The sequence below is a fragment of the Colossoma macropomum genome, unplaced genomic scaffold (genome assembly GCF_904425465.1).
Source record: "Colossoma macropomum unplaced genomic scaffold, Colossoma_macropomum, whole genome shotgun sequence".
In the NCBI taxonomy this organism is placed as follows: domain Eukaryota; kingdom Metazoa; phylum Chordata; class Actinopteri; order Characiformes; family Serrasalmidae; genus Colossoma; species Colossoma macropomum.
In genome coordinates this window covers 30,757,396-30,769,888 of record NW_023494794.1, presented here as the reverse complement: position 1 = coordinate 30,769,888, position 12,493 = coordinate 30,757,396, and the positions used below count along the sequence as shown (strand labels likewise).

The window sequence follows — 12,493 nt, the reverse complement described above, 5'->3', positions numbered from 1 at the left end:
CACACCCTCACACAGACACACACACTCTCACACACAGACACAGACTCTCACACACACACACACCAACCCCTCTCAGCGCTGCTCTGAGATCTACATTCACCACACAGATCATTCTCATCACACTAAAGTGATTAATAACACAGTTTAAACAGAATAATAATAATAATTATAATAACAATAATAATAGTAATAATGATTGCTGATCAACACAATCCTGATCATAGTTTTTTTCATTTGAGATGTTTCTGAAGTTTCTGTATTTATTGTTCTTATAAATCACCTCACACTGCTGCTGTTACGGAATTACACCGATTACGGAATTCTGGAATGAATGAATGAGGAAACTCAGACTGTGTGGGACGGAGCAGCTCCTTCACTGAACTGATGACCAAAACCTGCACATACAACACTGTGCAAAAGTTTTAGTCCCCTGAGAAACAGTTAAATACTTTATAACAGATTCAAATAAACACAAACACAGTAAATCAGCCGAATTCCTTCCGGAAAAGCAGGTGAATGATTTATTAAACTCCATCAGCAGCTCCTGATATAGTGATTTAGTGAAGTATTGATTGGATAAAGCAGGTACTGGACGAATCCTGATCTGATCAATACAGGTCACCCTGGAGGAGCGGGCAGGAAACGGTCAAACTAACACTCACGAAATCACTGCTTACTGTATTAATGCTGTTTACAGTGATTGTAATTCTGTGAATAAATAAAAGCCTGTTTGAACTGTGACGCCCCCAGGTGGCCGAGACTTTTGCACATGATGTATCAGCTCCTCAGCAGATTCCGGAAGTTTGGTTTGAGGTTGGAATGATGATCCGGAGATCATTCTGTGAGATTTTTGGTGATTTTTTATTTTTTAAACTAACAAACAAGAGAATCAAGTACAAATGTGAAACGTGTCAGTCTTGATTATCTGTTTATAAACATCGGTTTATAATGATTATCAGTTTATAAACTTTGGTTTATAATGGCTTATGATTATCGGTTTATAAGGAGGTTCTGGACTGAAGGTCTCAGCGCAGACGCTCAGATACAGAGACTCTCACGATTCAGATGTTTATCATTTTTATTTGTGTTTGGATCTGATTTATTACTGTCGTGCTGCCGAACAAATTCAGTACAGTCACACAGTTACACTCACGCATACACACATACACGCACACAAACACTCTCACACACACAAACGCACACACATGCACTCTCACACACACTCACACTCGGTTGTCCAGCTGAACCATCAAATGACCGCAGTCACCACACTGGTCCACCAGTCTGACCAGCTTATCCAGTTTGACCATCTGAGCTGTTTTTCAGCAGTAAGTTCTGGACTGAATTACTGAATCAGTTTCTGCTGTGATGATTTCTGCACTGGCTGCTGTACTGTAACTGTAAATATTAATAAATCTAACCTTTATTTTTACTTAATAAAATACAGACTGACCACTGACGCTGTTCAGAGTCTTTAATTTGCTTAATACACACACTGTTATAACACTGTTATTAAGGACCAGCGTAAAGAGAAATACAGACTGAGATTGAGAGTGTGTGAGTGTGCATGTGTGAGTGTGTGAGAGAGAAAGAGAGAGTGTGTGAGCATGAGTGTGTGTTTGAGAGAGAGAGAGGGAACGTGAGTGAGTGTGTGTGAGAGAGAAAGAGAGTGTGTGAGCGTGTGTGTTTGAGAGAAAGAGAGGGAACGTGAGTGTGAGTGTGTGAGAGAGTGTGAGCGTGAGTGTGTGTGTGTGTGAGTGAGCATGTGTGTGAGAGTGTGAATGTGTGTGAGAGTGTGTGTGAGTGTGAGCATGTGTGAATGTGTGTGAGTGTGAGCATGAGTGTGTGTGAGTGTGAGTGTGAGCGTGAGTGTATGAGTGTGTGAATGTGTGTGAGAGTGTGAGCGTGTGTGAGTGTGCGAGAGAGTGAGTGTGTGTGAGAGTGTGTGTGTGTGTGTGAGAGAGTGAGCATGAGTGTGAGAGAGAGTGAGCGTGTGTGAGAGAGTGTGAGCGTGTGTGAGTGTGAGAGAGTGAGTGTGTGTGAGAGTGTGTGAGATCAGCTGAAGGGTCTGAGAGTTGGTCAGTAAGCGAGTGATGAGTTGATGACTGATATCAGTTCTGGCTGGATGAGTGTTTAACTTCATCACATGTAGGCTTTCAGTAGAAACTCCTGCAGCGCTCGGTTCCCCTCTAGAACTGCAGCGGAACCTCTTAGAACATCCAGCATCAGCACAGGAACTACAAGGCTGAGACTGGCTTCTTATTGGAATTTTCAGTTTCACCTTAAATGTGTGGCAGTTACGCTGCACCATTTAAGGTGGAACAGAAGATTCTAAGAGGCCATAGAGGAGCTGAAGGTCAGCAGTGAGTACACGGTCAGTCTGCGATTCTCTGAATAACTGACCCATAAAGTCTCAGACAGTGAACCGTAACTGAATTGCTGTTTACTGTTTAATCCTGAACCTGCCGCCGTTCTGCCCCGGTCGGGTCAGTTAGGTCCAGTCTGAGCAGGAAGAGAATCTGTATATCGATTATCAATATATAACGATTATCAGTGTACATCAATTATCAGTGTTGTAACGATTATTATTATATAACTATTGGTATTTAGTGATTATCAGTATATGTAGTTATAACTGAAATTTGGGGGGAGGAGCTTGGCTGAAACCCCTCCTTCTTCCAATCTAACACCCTATAAATTCACATCCTCACCTTCCGCTCCCGTGACAGTGTTCACATCCCCACGCCCCCCCCCATGCCTCAAGTTCTCAGAGCTCCCCCCTCCCTCAATCAGTCTTCCCTGAGGCCCTGAGGTCAGGGCTCTGTGAGGCCACTGGAGTTCCTCCACACCAAACTCGTCACTCCATGTCTTCATGGAGCTGCTTTGTGCTCAGGGGCTCAGTCATGCTGGAACAGGAAAGGCTCTTCCCCAAACTGCTGACACAAAGCTGGAAGCAGATAACTGTGTAAAATGTCTTTGTACTGCAGCATCAACATCACCCTTCACTGGAACTGAGGGGCCCAAACCCTGAAAAACAGCCCCGCCCATCATCCCTCCTCCACCAAACTCTACTGTTGGCTCTGCATTCCAGTAGGTAATGTTCTCCTGACATCCACCAAACCCAGATTCATCCTCTGCAGAGAGACCACCTTGGTCACCACACCGGACCACACACTCAGCAGTCTGCGTTCATGTTTATACTCTGTGTGGGGAGGGAAAGTGCAGAATTGCGCCATCTGCTGGCAGCATTTAAAACACTCCGACTCTCTGTACATTTTCCACAGGGGAATTTTTAGTTTTTAACAAATTAAAACTCACTGAAACAGTGAATCGGTGGAGGAAGTAATAACAGGAAACATCAAAATACAGACATAAAAATCCTCTCAGTTAACGGAACATAAACCATCCGCTCAACCTTTCACACTAACTCACAGAATGTACTTCATAAACAGAAAAATATTTAATATATTTAATAAATTTCACTCTGAGTTTTGTGTGAACTATGTGAAAACTCCGGGATCCAGCAGCCGCATGGACTGCAGCAGAGTGAGAAAGTCCTGCAGCGTCCAGCTTTCATCCGCACTGACCACTGCACTACTGCTGAGAGGACTGAGAGAGAGAGAAAGATAGTCAGAGAGAGTCAGAGAGAGAGAGAGAGACAGAGAGAGAGACAGAGAGAGACAGAAAGAGAGAAAGAGAATTATTATTTCCTTGAAGAACAGTCCGGGTGTTGCAGTGCATATCATAATAAACTGTTGTGGATGATGAGCCCCCGCCCTCCCCCGCAGCACCGGCGTGACTATAACTCACCTGATGTTTACAGGGTCGTTGAAGGTGATCAGGATGTCTGTAGTGTACTGCGGCAGACGGAACAGGCACAGGTGAATGTTTACAGTGTTCTTGGCCTGTAAACAAAAACAAAGCACACTAAATCAGGAACATCAGCTCTACAATCTCACTGCCCACACTGATTGACCAACAGACTGTCCAACACAGCAAACACTGGGACATCCTGAGACAGAAAATCACTGCACTCCCCTCCTCTAAACTGCCCCTCCAGTGATCTCCAGTGCTCTACACTGTCCCTCCACACTACTGTATAGTCTGTATAGTGTGTGTATACAGTATATAGTATGTATAGTGAGTATAGTATGAATAAAACGTGTAGTATGAGTATAGTGTGTAATATGATAGAGTGTGCATACTATGAATATGGAGTATAGTGTGAGCACAACGAGTATGCACACTAACTATTGTGTGTAGTGTGAGTACAGTGTGTATAATTTGTACAGTGTGTGCATAGTAAGTATACTGTGAGTACAGCATGTGTAGAGTGAGTATAGTGTGGGTATAGTAAGTATAGTATGTGTATAGAGAGTAGTGTGAGAAATGTGAATACAGAGTGAGTATAGTGTGAATATAGTAAGGGAATAGTGAGTATACTGAATACAGTGTGAGTATAGTGAACATATTGTGAATATAGTGAGAGAATAGTGTGAGTATAGCATGAGTATGGTGTGAGTACAGTGTGAGTGTAGTGTGTGTTTAGTAGGTCTGGTGAATATAGTGAGTATATTGTGAGTATAGTGTGGGTATAGTGAGTACAGTGAATACAGTGTGAGGATAGGGCATGTATAGTAAGTACAGTGTGTATACTGTGAGTACAGTGTGTGTAGTGTGAGTAAAGTGTGAGTATAGTAAGTATATTGTGAGAATAGGGTGTGCATAGTACGTACAGTGAGTATAGTGTGAGAATAGTGTGAGTATAGTGAATACAGTGTAAGGATAGTGTGAGTTTAGTAAATACAGTGTGAGGATACTGTATACAGTGTGTGTGTATAGTGAGTATATTGTGAGAATAGGGTGTGCATAGTACGTACAGTGAGTATGGTGTGAAGTGTGAGAATAGCGTGAGTACAGTGTGAGAATAGTGTGAGCACCTCCTCGTTGAATTTGGAGATGAGCTGAGCTCCGCTGAGCAGCCAGGCTGAGCTGCACTCCTGCAGGTTTATCTGAGACTGGGGAATAGGCTCCACCCCCCGAACTTCCCACAATCCCTCAGCACTCGCTTTATTACTGCCTGCAAGGTCCTCAAAGTGATACCTACACACACACACACACACAAACACACACAGCTGTATTTAAATCTGACTGAACCAGTTCAGTGTATTTAAGGTATCCTGACCATCATTTGGCTTCTTGATTGAATTTAATCCAACAAAATGCCTCAATATCATACTTTAATCCTGGAATCCCAAATCAAATCAGAAACATTTATTATCAACTGACTCTGGTAATGAAGGGGATGAATGGGAATTGTGGGTTATAAGGATGAATGAAAGGGGAATAAAGGCTGTGGTGATTGAGTTAAATAATAAGTTACCTGGCGGCCTGAGCGTCCTCCACCTGAGCCTGATACTCCATCAGCTCTACAATAATACTCTGATCTGTGTGAGCGTGAGCAAAAACCTCCTGATTATCAGGAATCTCCCTTAACTCACTGTTCACAGAGAGAGAGAGAGAGAGAGAGAGAGAGAGAGAGAGAGAGAGAGAGAGAAAGATACAGAGAGAGAGAGAGAGAGAGAGAGAGAGAGAGATACAGAGAGACTGTTAGCAGTGCTGTAGTGAGTATATTAGGGCTCCTACACTCAGTTCAGTCAGACTGATAAAGAAATGAAGCTTCAGGATTCAGGAGACGAGTTTACTGACTGTCTGTTTCTGAGTCAGATATTTATTACACAGCTTTAATGACCCACATGTTAGTGATGTTTAATTAGAGCAGCTGCGCCAGTTCAGGGTCAGTGTGTCTCAGTAAAACGTATAGAGACGTATCTGTATGTCTATCTGTAGCTGACTGACTATCAGGCTGATGTTTGTATGTCAGTGTTTTAGCTCCTCCTGCTGAATTCAGAGATGTTGTTCTACCTGATGTCTGTGGCGTTGGGGGGGACGGTAGCTGATAAAGCTCCACCGAAGAGCGGCCGGGCCATGAGGGGTCAGAACTCACCTGGGCAGGTAAAGATAAACCTGTATACGGAGTTTTCACACAAGGCAAACAAGAAAAGAAACCGCTGTAGTTAAGGACTGAATGTAGTAACTGCAGAGAAAACAAAATATGATGTAATATAGAGTATTAATTACACTGTACATAACCATATTCTACATAAAGTTCTTTTTTAATTTCCGTTCCACCTTAAATGGTGCAGCAGGTAGTCAACATTCTTGTAGGCGCCAAACTGTCACTGCTGCACCATTTAAGGTGGAATGGAGAGTTCGAGTAAAAAGCTTACAGCAGGCCAACAACATCGAGCAAGAAAAATATCTACACTGCATCACTGACAGAACTGAACTGCCCAATGTGAATCTAGAACCGTTCCTAAGTGCTCCTAAACTATTTGAGCTCTGCTGAAACGGTAAACACAGTGAGCTTCAAATGGCCACGAAATACACGAGGCTAAATTCAGCTTCTTGTTCGACTGTTTCCGTCCCACCTTAAATGGTGCAGGAGTTATTACTATAACTGTTACCGCCTCGGGCGCTGGAATGCAACTCCTGCACCATTTAAGGTGGAACGGAAAATTCGAACAAGACACTGGCGAATTTGAAGCGGACTTCAGGCGCGCGCTGAAAATCATGTGTGTATAAAATCGTGCGCGTGAGAAATTGCAGTAAAAGTTACCTTAGATGTAAATTAATGTATTTATTAGGTTTAGCTTAGCTGCGGCTAACAATACCAGCGCTGCCGTTTCCAGGAAGTGAGGTCACACCATGTTCAGCAGCGTCTCAGTGGCGCAGCGCCCCCTGCTGTCCGCGTGGTGTCCTTGGTGGTGTTCTTTCTGTTCAGAATATTTTCTGAAATAAAGGAGATTCTCTGGAAGCGTCTGATCGCCTTAAACACTGTCATCATATATGAGGAGTAATAATAATGCGATTTGAACATTATTTCAGGTTACTGACGCGGCGCTTTTATTGGGGAAATCCACCGATTTTTCAAAATTCCTGTATAATATAACGGCTAAGATGTAATCAGAGAGGCTTGGTGTGAAACGCTCCGTTCTGGAATTGTTCACAGTGGTGGTGATAGGAACCAGACGTCCACCTCTAAAAGCTCCCTCACAGAAAGTTACTACATGAAATGGTTATGAATTCACTGCCTGATGACTGAGACACTGTTTTATGATAGTTTTGAGAACTTAAACTCCATTCATGGTGGAGGGATACATGCAGGGCGCTGTGAGGCAAAATAGTCCCCAAAGAAAACTTATTATTTCAGATTTTCCACTATTTTCCATCATCAACATTCCATATAAACTCAGAAGACTCGTGTAGGTTCACTGGTGGTTCTGGATAGTAAATAAAATGTCTATATTTGTGTTGTAGTCATGGCGACCCCTGGTTCCCATCCCCACCACTGTAAAGACATCTGAGTCGGTAAGTTTCTCTACAATAAACCACCAAACACTGAATTTTGGATTATGAATTTAGAAAACTCGGTGCAACTGTCCTTTAATAATTTCATGCTTTATTATATAATATTGTTTCTAAGAACTTTCAGTAAATCTTCACTGTAATAATTATTAAAACGAGGAAATGAATTCTAAAATATTCTAATATGATCATATGCTTTTTTCTCGATTTCTATTTTATACACAGCTTTCGGAGTGGAAAGGCATTACTAGTCGCAAAGAACGCCGATCCAGGGTTTTTTTTTGTTTTTTTTTGCGCGAACAGAATCAGTACGGCCAGTAGATGAACGATACAATCGAACTCGTCCTGGAAGGTGAACACTAATAAAACTACACGGAAAATCGAATTTACATGTAAATAGTTCTTCATTTTCAACTTTAGGCCTACACACGTTATTGATTTAAAATGATGCACAAGCGAAACAATAACAGAACTGATTTCCGCTGAAATCTGAGTTTAGTTCTGGTTTTTGTCTGTGTTCACGGTAAGGACCTTCGGCACTCACTCAAGATGGCGGATTTTCAGAAAAACGGGTCGGAGCTCAAAAAAACAAAACAATTAAATTAAAATTAAATTTAATAAAACAGCGGAAAAAATCTGAGGGGGGGATAAATAGGAGTTAGTCTGTGAGCGGAAGAGTGCGCGCGCGTTTGTAGCGGAGTTTGTCTCGGCCTGTTCGGAGCGGCGGTTTCGGTAAGTAACAAACAGCTTTTACACTTAAAGTAATCGATCAAATCAATCACTCCGGTTTTAAACGGAACCGGCCCGGGATATCATTTAACACCCCGAGTTTCTCCGTGTGAGCGTTTACTGCAGCGGTGAGCGTGTTTGAGAATGTGAGACTCTCCGCGGAGCTGAAGTTTGATTCTTTTTCAAATTTTCCGTTCCACCTTAAATGGTGCAGCAGTTACATTGCGGTGCCTCGGGCGTTTTAATCGTAACTGCTGCAGCATTTAAGGTGGAACGGAAAATTCGAAAAATAAGTAAACTTCAGCTCCGTGTTTAGATGAGCTGCGCAGCCCTGAGTGTCATACACGCCCGATTACGGCTCCAGAGGTTTATTTATGATAAACACCTGAACTAAATACGTTTCTCTGCTTCTTCATCCCGGTGGAGTTCCTCCTGATGCCGGTGCTGCATTTGCTGTGTTCATTCGTTCTCCAGTTATGTTTGTAAAACTCTGCACTGCTTCTCCAAATCAGGGACGTGTCTTCTTCTGAAATGAAGGGTGTGAATATAATAATAATGTTGTCGTAGCTCTGAACTGGCTGTGTTATTAAAGGACTCGGAGATGGAAACAGAATTTTCTTTCTTTTTTGGAAACGAAGGAGTTTGAAGTGTGATGTCAGCATTGTTACAGTTAAAAATATTTATACCCTCCACTTACGGTGAGTTTGTAGTTTTGAACTGACAGTTTTTGTGAAATAAAAATAAAAACCAGTGAATTTACACACGTGCACCCTTTCAGCCCACTGCAGTTTAGCCCCGCCCATCAGCACTGAAGTTATAAGGAGTGTTTCAGCCTGGCCTGCTTTTTTGAACGAGACGCAGCCAATCAGACAGAGCTCAGACTTATCTTTGAGTCCTGATTATGTGGTATTACCCGCGATAACACACCCAGACGTCTATAATTACTTTAAATACTGCACCAGCGTTCACATCACGGGAGATAAAGCAGATAAATCACTAGAATTGTGTCTGTCTTTAATTATTCTGTCTTTACCATCAACTACACCATCAAACGCAAAAGTGAGTAACAGCTGCGTCTCTGTGTTTGATCAAATAGGATCCTATAGGAACATCTGTTCACTCGGCGGCCATCTTTGCAACACCGCAGGGCAGTTATTTCCACCAGACTCCTCTGTCTGAGTGAGGAGAGACCAAAATACCCAAACTGAAGGTCAAATTAGTGCTTAAAAAGCAGATTTGAAAGTTTGGTACTGGTTCAGTAACGTAATTTTTCAGGATGTTCTGGCTGCGTAACCATCAAACTGATTGGCTCTTTTCCTTGAAGGGCGGGACTTTCTCCATAAACTGACACCATGTTGAGCTTCTGCATTCAGATTACAACCAGCGACCGTCTCCTCCTCCGTCTCTGGTGTGATTCAGTTAGTCACTGTTAGCCTGACGTTAGATTTAACCTACTGTGAGCCCTGCTAACATCCCGTCTTTAACTGAATGGACTTAGGTTTGATGTTTTTATGATCAGTATCATTGATAATGTTGAGCAGTCATAAATCACGATAGACAGGTTTCCGTAATTCTGGTCACACGTTCTTAGATTTGGTCCGAGTGGCTAGTGCAGAATTTTAATCCTGCAGTATGAATCTTAATATGACTGACAAGTGTCTCTCTCTCTCTCTCTCTCTCTCTCTCTCTCTCTCTCTCTCTCTCTCTCTGTCTGTCTCTCTCTCTCTCTCTCTCTCTCTCTCTCTCAGTGATGGCGGAGGAGCGGCGGCAGAAGCAGTGCAGCGTGGTTCTCCCCACAGAGTCGATGAAGGCAATGGCAGAGTCGGTGGGTGTCGGTCAACTTCAGGAGGACAGCTGTGTGGCTCTGAGTGAGGAGGTCAGCTACCGCATCAAAGAGATTGCTCAGGTACCCATCAATCACACTACACTACAGGAAGTGTAGGGGGCGATATGGCTTCTACTGTTTCATTTAAAAAGCTCTATAATGTTCATATGATCCACACAGTCACTCTGACAGACTGTAATACACTACAGGAAGTGTAGGGGGCGATATGGCTTCTACTGTTTCATTTAAAAAGCTCTATAATGTTCATATGATCCACACAGTCACTCTGACAGTCTGTAATACACTACAGGAAGTGTAGGGGGCGATATGACTTCTACTGTTTGATTTAAAAACAGTGTCATTGAGTATTTATGGGGTGCTGTTTTCATTCTGTAGGATGCTTTGAAGTTCATGCATCACGGAAAAAGACGCAAACTGACCACCAGTGACATCGACCATGCTCTGAAACTAAAGAACGTGGAGGTAAAGCGCAACAAACCCCCAGGAGAGAAAATCGCACTGTACAGTATTCTACATGCAACACGTCACATTACAGTAATTAGCTAAACATTGTGATACGATATGTTTCTGCCAAGTGATTAAATTAATGAATATTAATTAACCGCATGTGTCATATTTGCTCAATTTTACCATTTCAACAATCTAGTAACACTCTGGCAACCATCTGGGATACTCAGATACCTGGAACACCATAGCAACCACCTAAACACACTCTAGCAGCCTTACCTAGTAACCACATAGTAACACAACGTGTGTGTGTTTGCGCGTGTGTGTGTTTGCGCGTGTGTGTGTTTGCGCGTGTGTGTGTGTGCACGTGTGTGTAGCCTCTGTACGGGTTTCAGAGTCAGGAGTTTATCCCGTTCCGGTTTGCGAGCGGCGGCGGCCGTGAGCTGCACTTCTATGAGGAGAAGGAAGTGGACCTGAGTGACATCATCAACACCCCCCTCCCCCGCGTGCCCCTCGACGTCTCACTCAAAGGTAGTAATAATAATAATAAAAACATCATAACGACAAGAAATATGTACATAAATACTAGTGATGCATCAGTACTGATACTGGTATTGAGTGTCGGGCCGATACCACAATTATTTACTCATAAAAATTCACTGATAGCAACATCTGATACCAGCTGATACCGTGTGGCGTAAGCCGAGTGTAGCTGCTGCGCTAAAGAACAAACTCACTGACGGAGGATCTGATCACTCAGAGAAGAGTCACTGACTCCGTCACAGTCGGACACAAAGCCGTCGGTCACTTGACACATTCCGCCTCAGATTCCCACCAGGATACACTGAGAGATTATAGACTGTTTATAAACACACAATCACAACCACTTCCCCAACACGGGTGGAGACACACAGGCCAACAAAACAGAGGAGAAAAAGTTGACATTTATTGTGTTTCACTAAATAGAACAGGGGGCGGCACGGTGGCGCAGTGGGTAGCGCTGTCGCCTCACAGCAAGAATGACCTGGGTTCGATTCCCGGCTGGGTGACCAGGGTCATTTCTGTGTGGAGTTTGCCTGTTCTCCCCGTGTCTGCGTGGGTTTCCTCCGGGTACTCCGGTTTCCTCCCACAGTCCAAAAACATGCAGTCAGGCTGATTGGACATGCTGAAATTGCCCCAAGGTGTGAGTGTGTGAATGTGTATGTCTGTCTGTCTGCCCTGTGATGTATCCTGCCTTCCGCCCAATGACAGCTGGGATAGGCTCCAGCTAGAACTGGGGGATATGGCCAAAAACGTTATCACGATAAACAAAACTCATATCGTTCGATATCGATACATATCGCGATAAATGTCAAATCATGATTTCTTTCACGTTTGAAGGCTGATTTTGCTCCTGGGTGGTTAACTGTGGTTTTAAACTATCACTTATGGTCCGATCAGGACAAACACTCGGCAAGCAGTGGAACATTTCACTAATCTGTCTTGGGACAGTGGGAGAAAGTTTCTGAGCTGTTTTTATCAGCTGGAAAAGCACAGCTGCAATTTTTGTAATAGTCATGATTTAAGAAAGAAAACAGATTATTTTATCTGTCTGGTGTCGAGCGCTCGGCTACCCCGCTACAAACGCTAAACAAGTGGCCAACAACAGAGCTAAACTCTTTAGTTTCTCAACAACGTCAACTCGGTTCGGTAGGTCACTGCGGTCACTCCTACCACATCCATGTCAGAGCAGATCACAGTATTCAGACACCAGCTAGACAGCTGGGTTTCTCTAGGCTATCGTAGTAGTTTAAGGGGTGAACCGCAGTATATCTGACGCTCGCTGTGTAAAAGCATTATCTGCAGTGTGAATCTCTCACACCAGTCACAGAGTCCTCCTTTTAGGCATGTTTAAACTGAAAGCGGTGATTTTGTGTCTTGTTTGATCTACAGTATCATCAATTCTCCGTGTTGTGCAGTGACGGAGCGCTGCTTCAAGATAGCCAGCAGCTAAAAACAGCTAGCCTGGAAAGATAGCGCTCTCCTGCTCTCCAACGCCTCACA

The 12,493-nt window shown here is 43.3% G+C and overlaps 2 protein-coding genes across 9 annotated transcripts in view; one reads left to right on the top strand and one right to left on the bottom strand.

Moving 5' to 3' along the window:
• Nucleotides 1–3,270: 3,270 nt before the first annotated feature.
• On the bottom strand, nucleotides 3,271–8,676 carry rangrf (RAN guanine nucleotide release factor). Of its 6 annotated transcripts, none has more exons than XM_036580880.1 (6): nucleotides 8,543–8,676; nucleotides 5,926–6,027; nucleotides 5,384–5,500; nucleotides 4,941–5,103; nucleotides 3,811–3,905; nucleotides 3,271–3,609 (listed from the first exon to the last, which is right to left on the bottom strand). In XM_036580880.1, exons 2-6 carry the CDS (start codon nucleotides 5,988–5,990, stop codon nucleotides 3,501–3,503), a joined length of 549 nt encoding a protein of 182 aa, XP_036436773.1. In that variant the 5' UTR covers nucleotides 5,991–6,027; nucleotides 8,543–8,676; the 3' UTR covers nucleotides 3,271–3,500. The 6 variants fall into 6 exon arrangements, with proteins under 6 accessions (XP_036436773.1, XP_036436771.1, XP_036436776.1 ...); XM_036580878.1 differs by lacking the exon at nucleotides 8,543–8,676 and adding an exon at nucleotides 6,680–6,787; XM_036580883.1 differs by lacking the exon at nucleotides 8,543–8,676 and adding an exon at nucleotides 6,680–6,767 and having other exon boundaries at nucleotides 5,926–6,007.
• The window catches only part of taf6 (TAF6 RNA polymerase II, TATA box binding protein (TBP)-associated factor), a 24,400-nt gene continuing 17,825 nt past the window's right edge, over nucleotides 5,919–12,493 (top strand). The window contains exons 1-5 of one of the 3 annotated variants that reach the window (XM_036580876.1): nucleotides 5,930–6,015; nucleotides 7,381–7,431; nucleotides 9,906–10,063; nucleotides 10,379–10,465; nucleotides 10,828–10,981. In XM_036580876.1, the coding sequence (XP_036436769.1) occupies nucleotides 9,908–10,063; nucleotides 10,379–10,465; nucleotides 10,828–10,981 (397 nt within the window). In that variant the 5' untranslated portion in view covers nucleotides 5,930–6,015; nucleotides 7,381–7,431; nucleotides 9,906–9,907. Of the gene's footprint in view, nucleotides 6,016–7,380; nucleotides 7,432–7,973; nucleotides 8,161–9,905; nucleotides 10,064–10,378; nucleotides 10,466–10,827; nucleotides 10,982–12,493 lie in introns of those variants that run through there. The other 2 variants (XM_036580877.1, XM_036580875.1) reach the window with 2 other exon arrangements.

Bases quoted from the DNA above. Each gene is read 5' to 3' on its own strand.
- rangrf (XM_036580880.1), bottom strand. From the start codon at position 5,990: ATGGCCCGGCCGCTCTTCGGTGGAGCTTTATCAGCTACCGTCCCCCCC. The intron at 5,501-5,925 runs GTAGAACAACAT...CTCTGTGAACAG, and splicing joins CCCAACGCCACAGACATCAG to TGAGTTAAGGGAGATTCCTG. The intron at 3,906-4,940 runs GTGCTCACACTA...TTTTGTTTACAG, and splicing joins TCTCCAAATTCAACGAGGAG to GCCAAGAACACTGTAAACAT.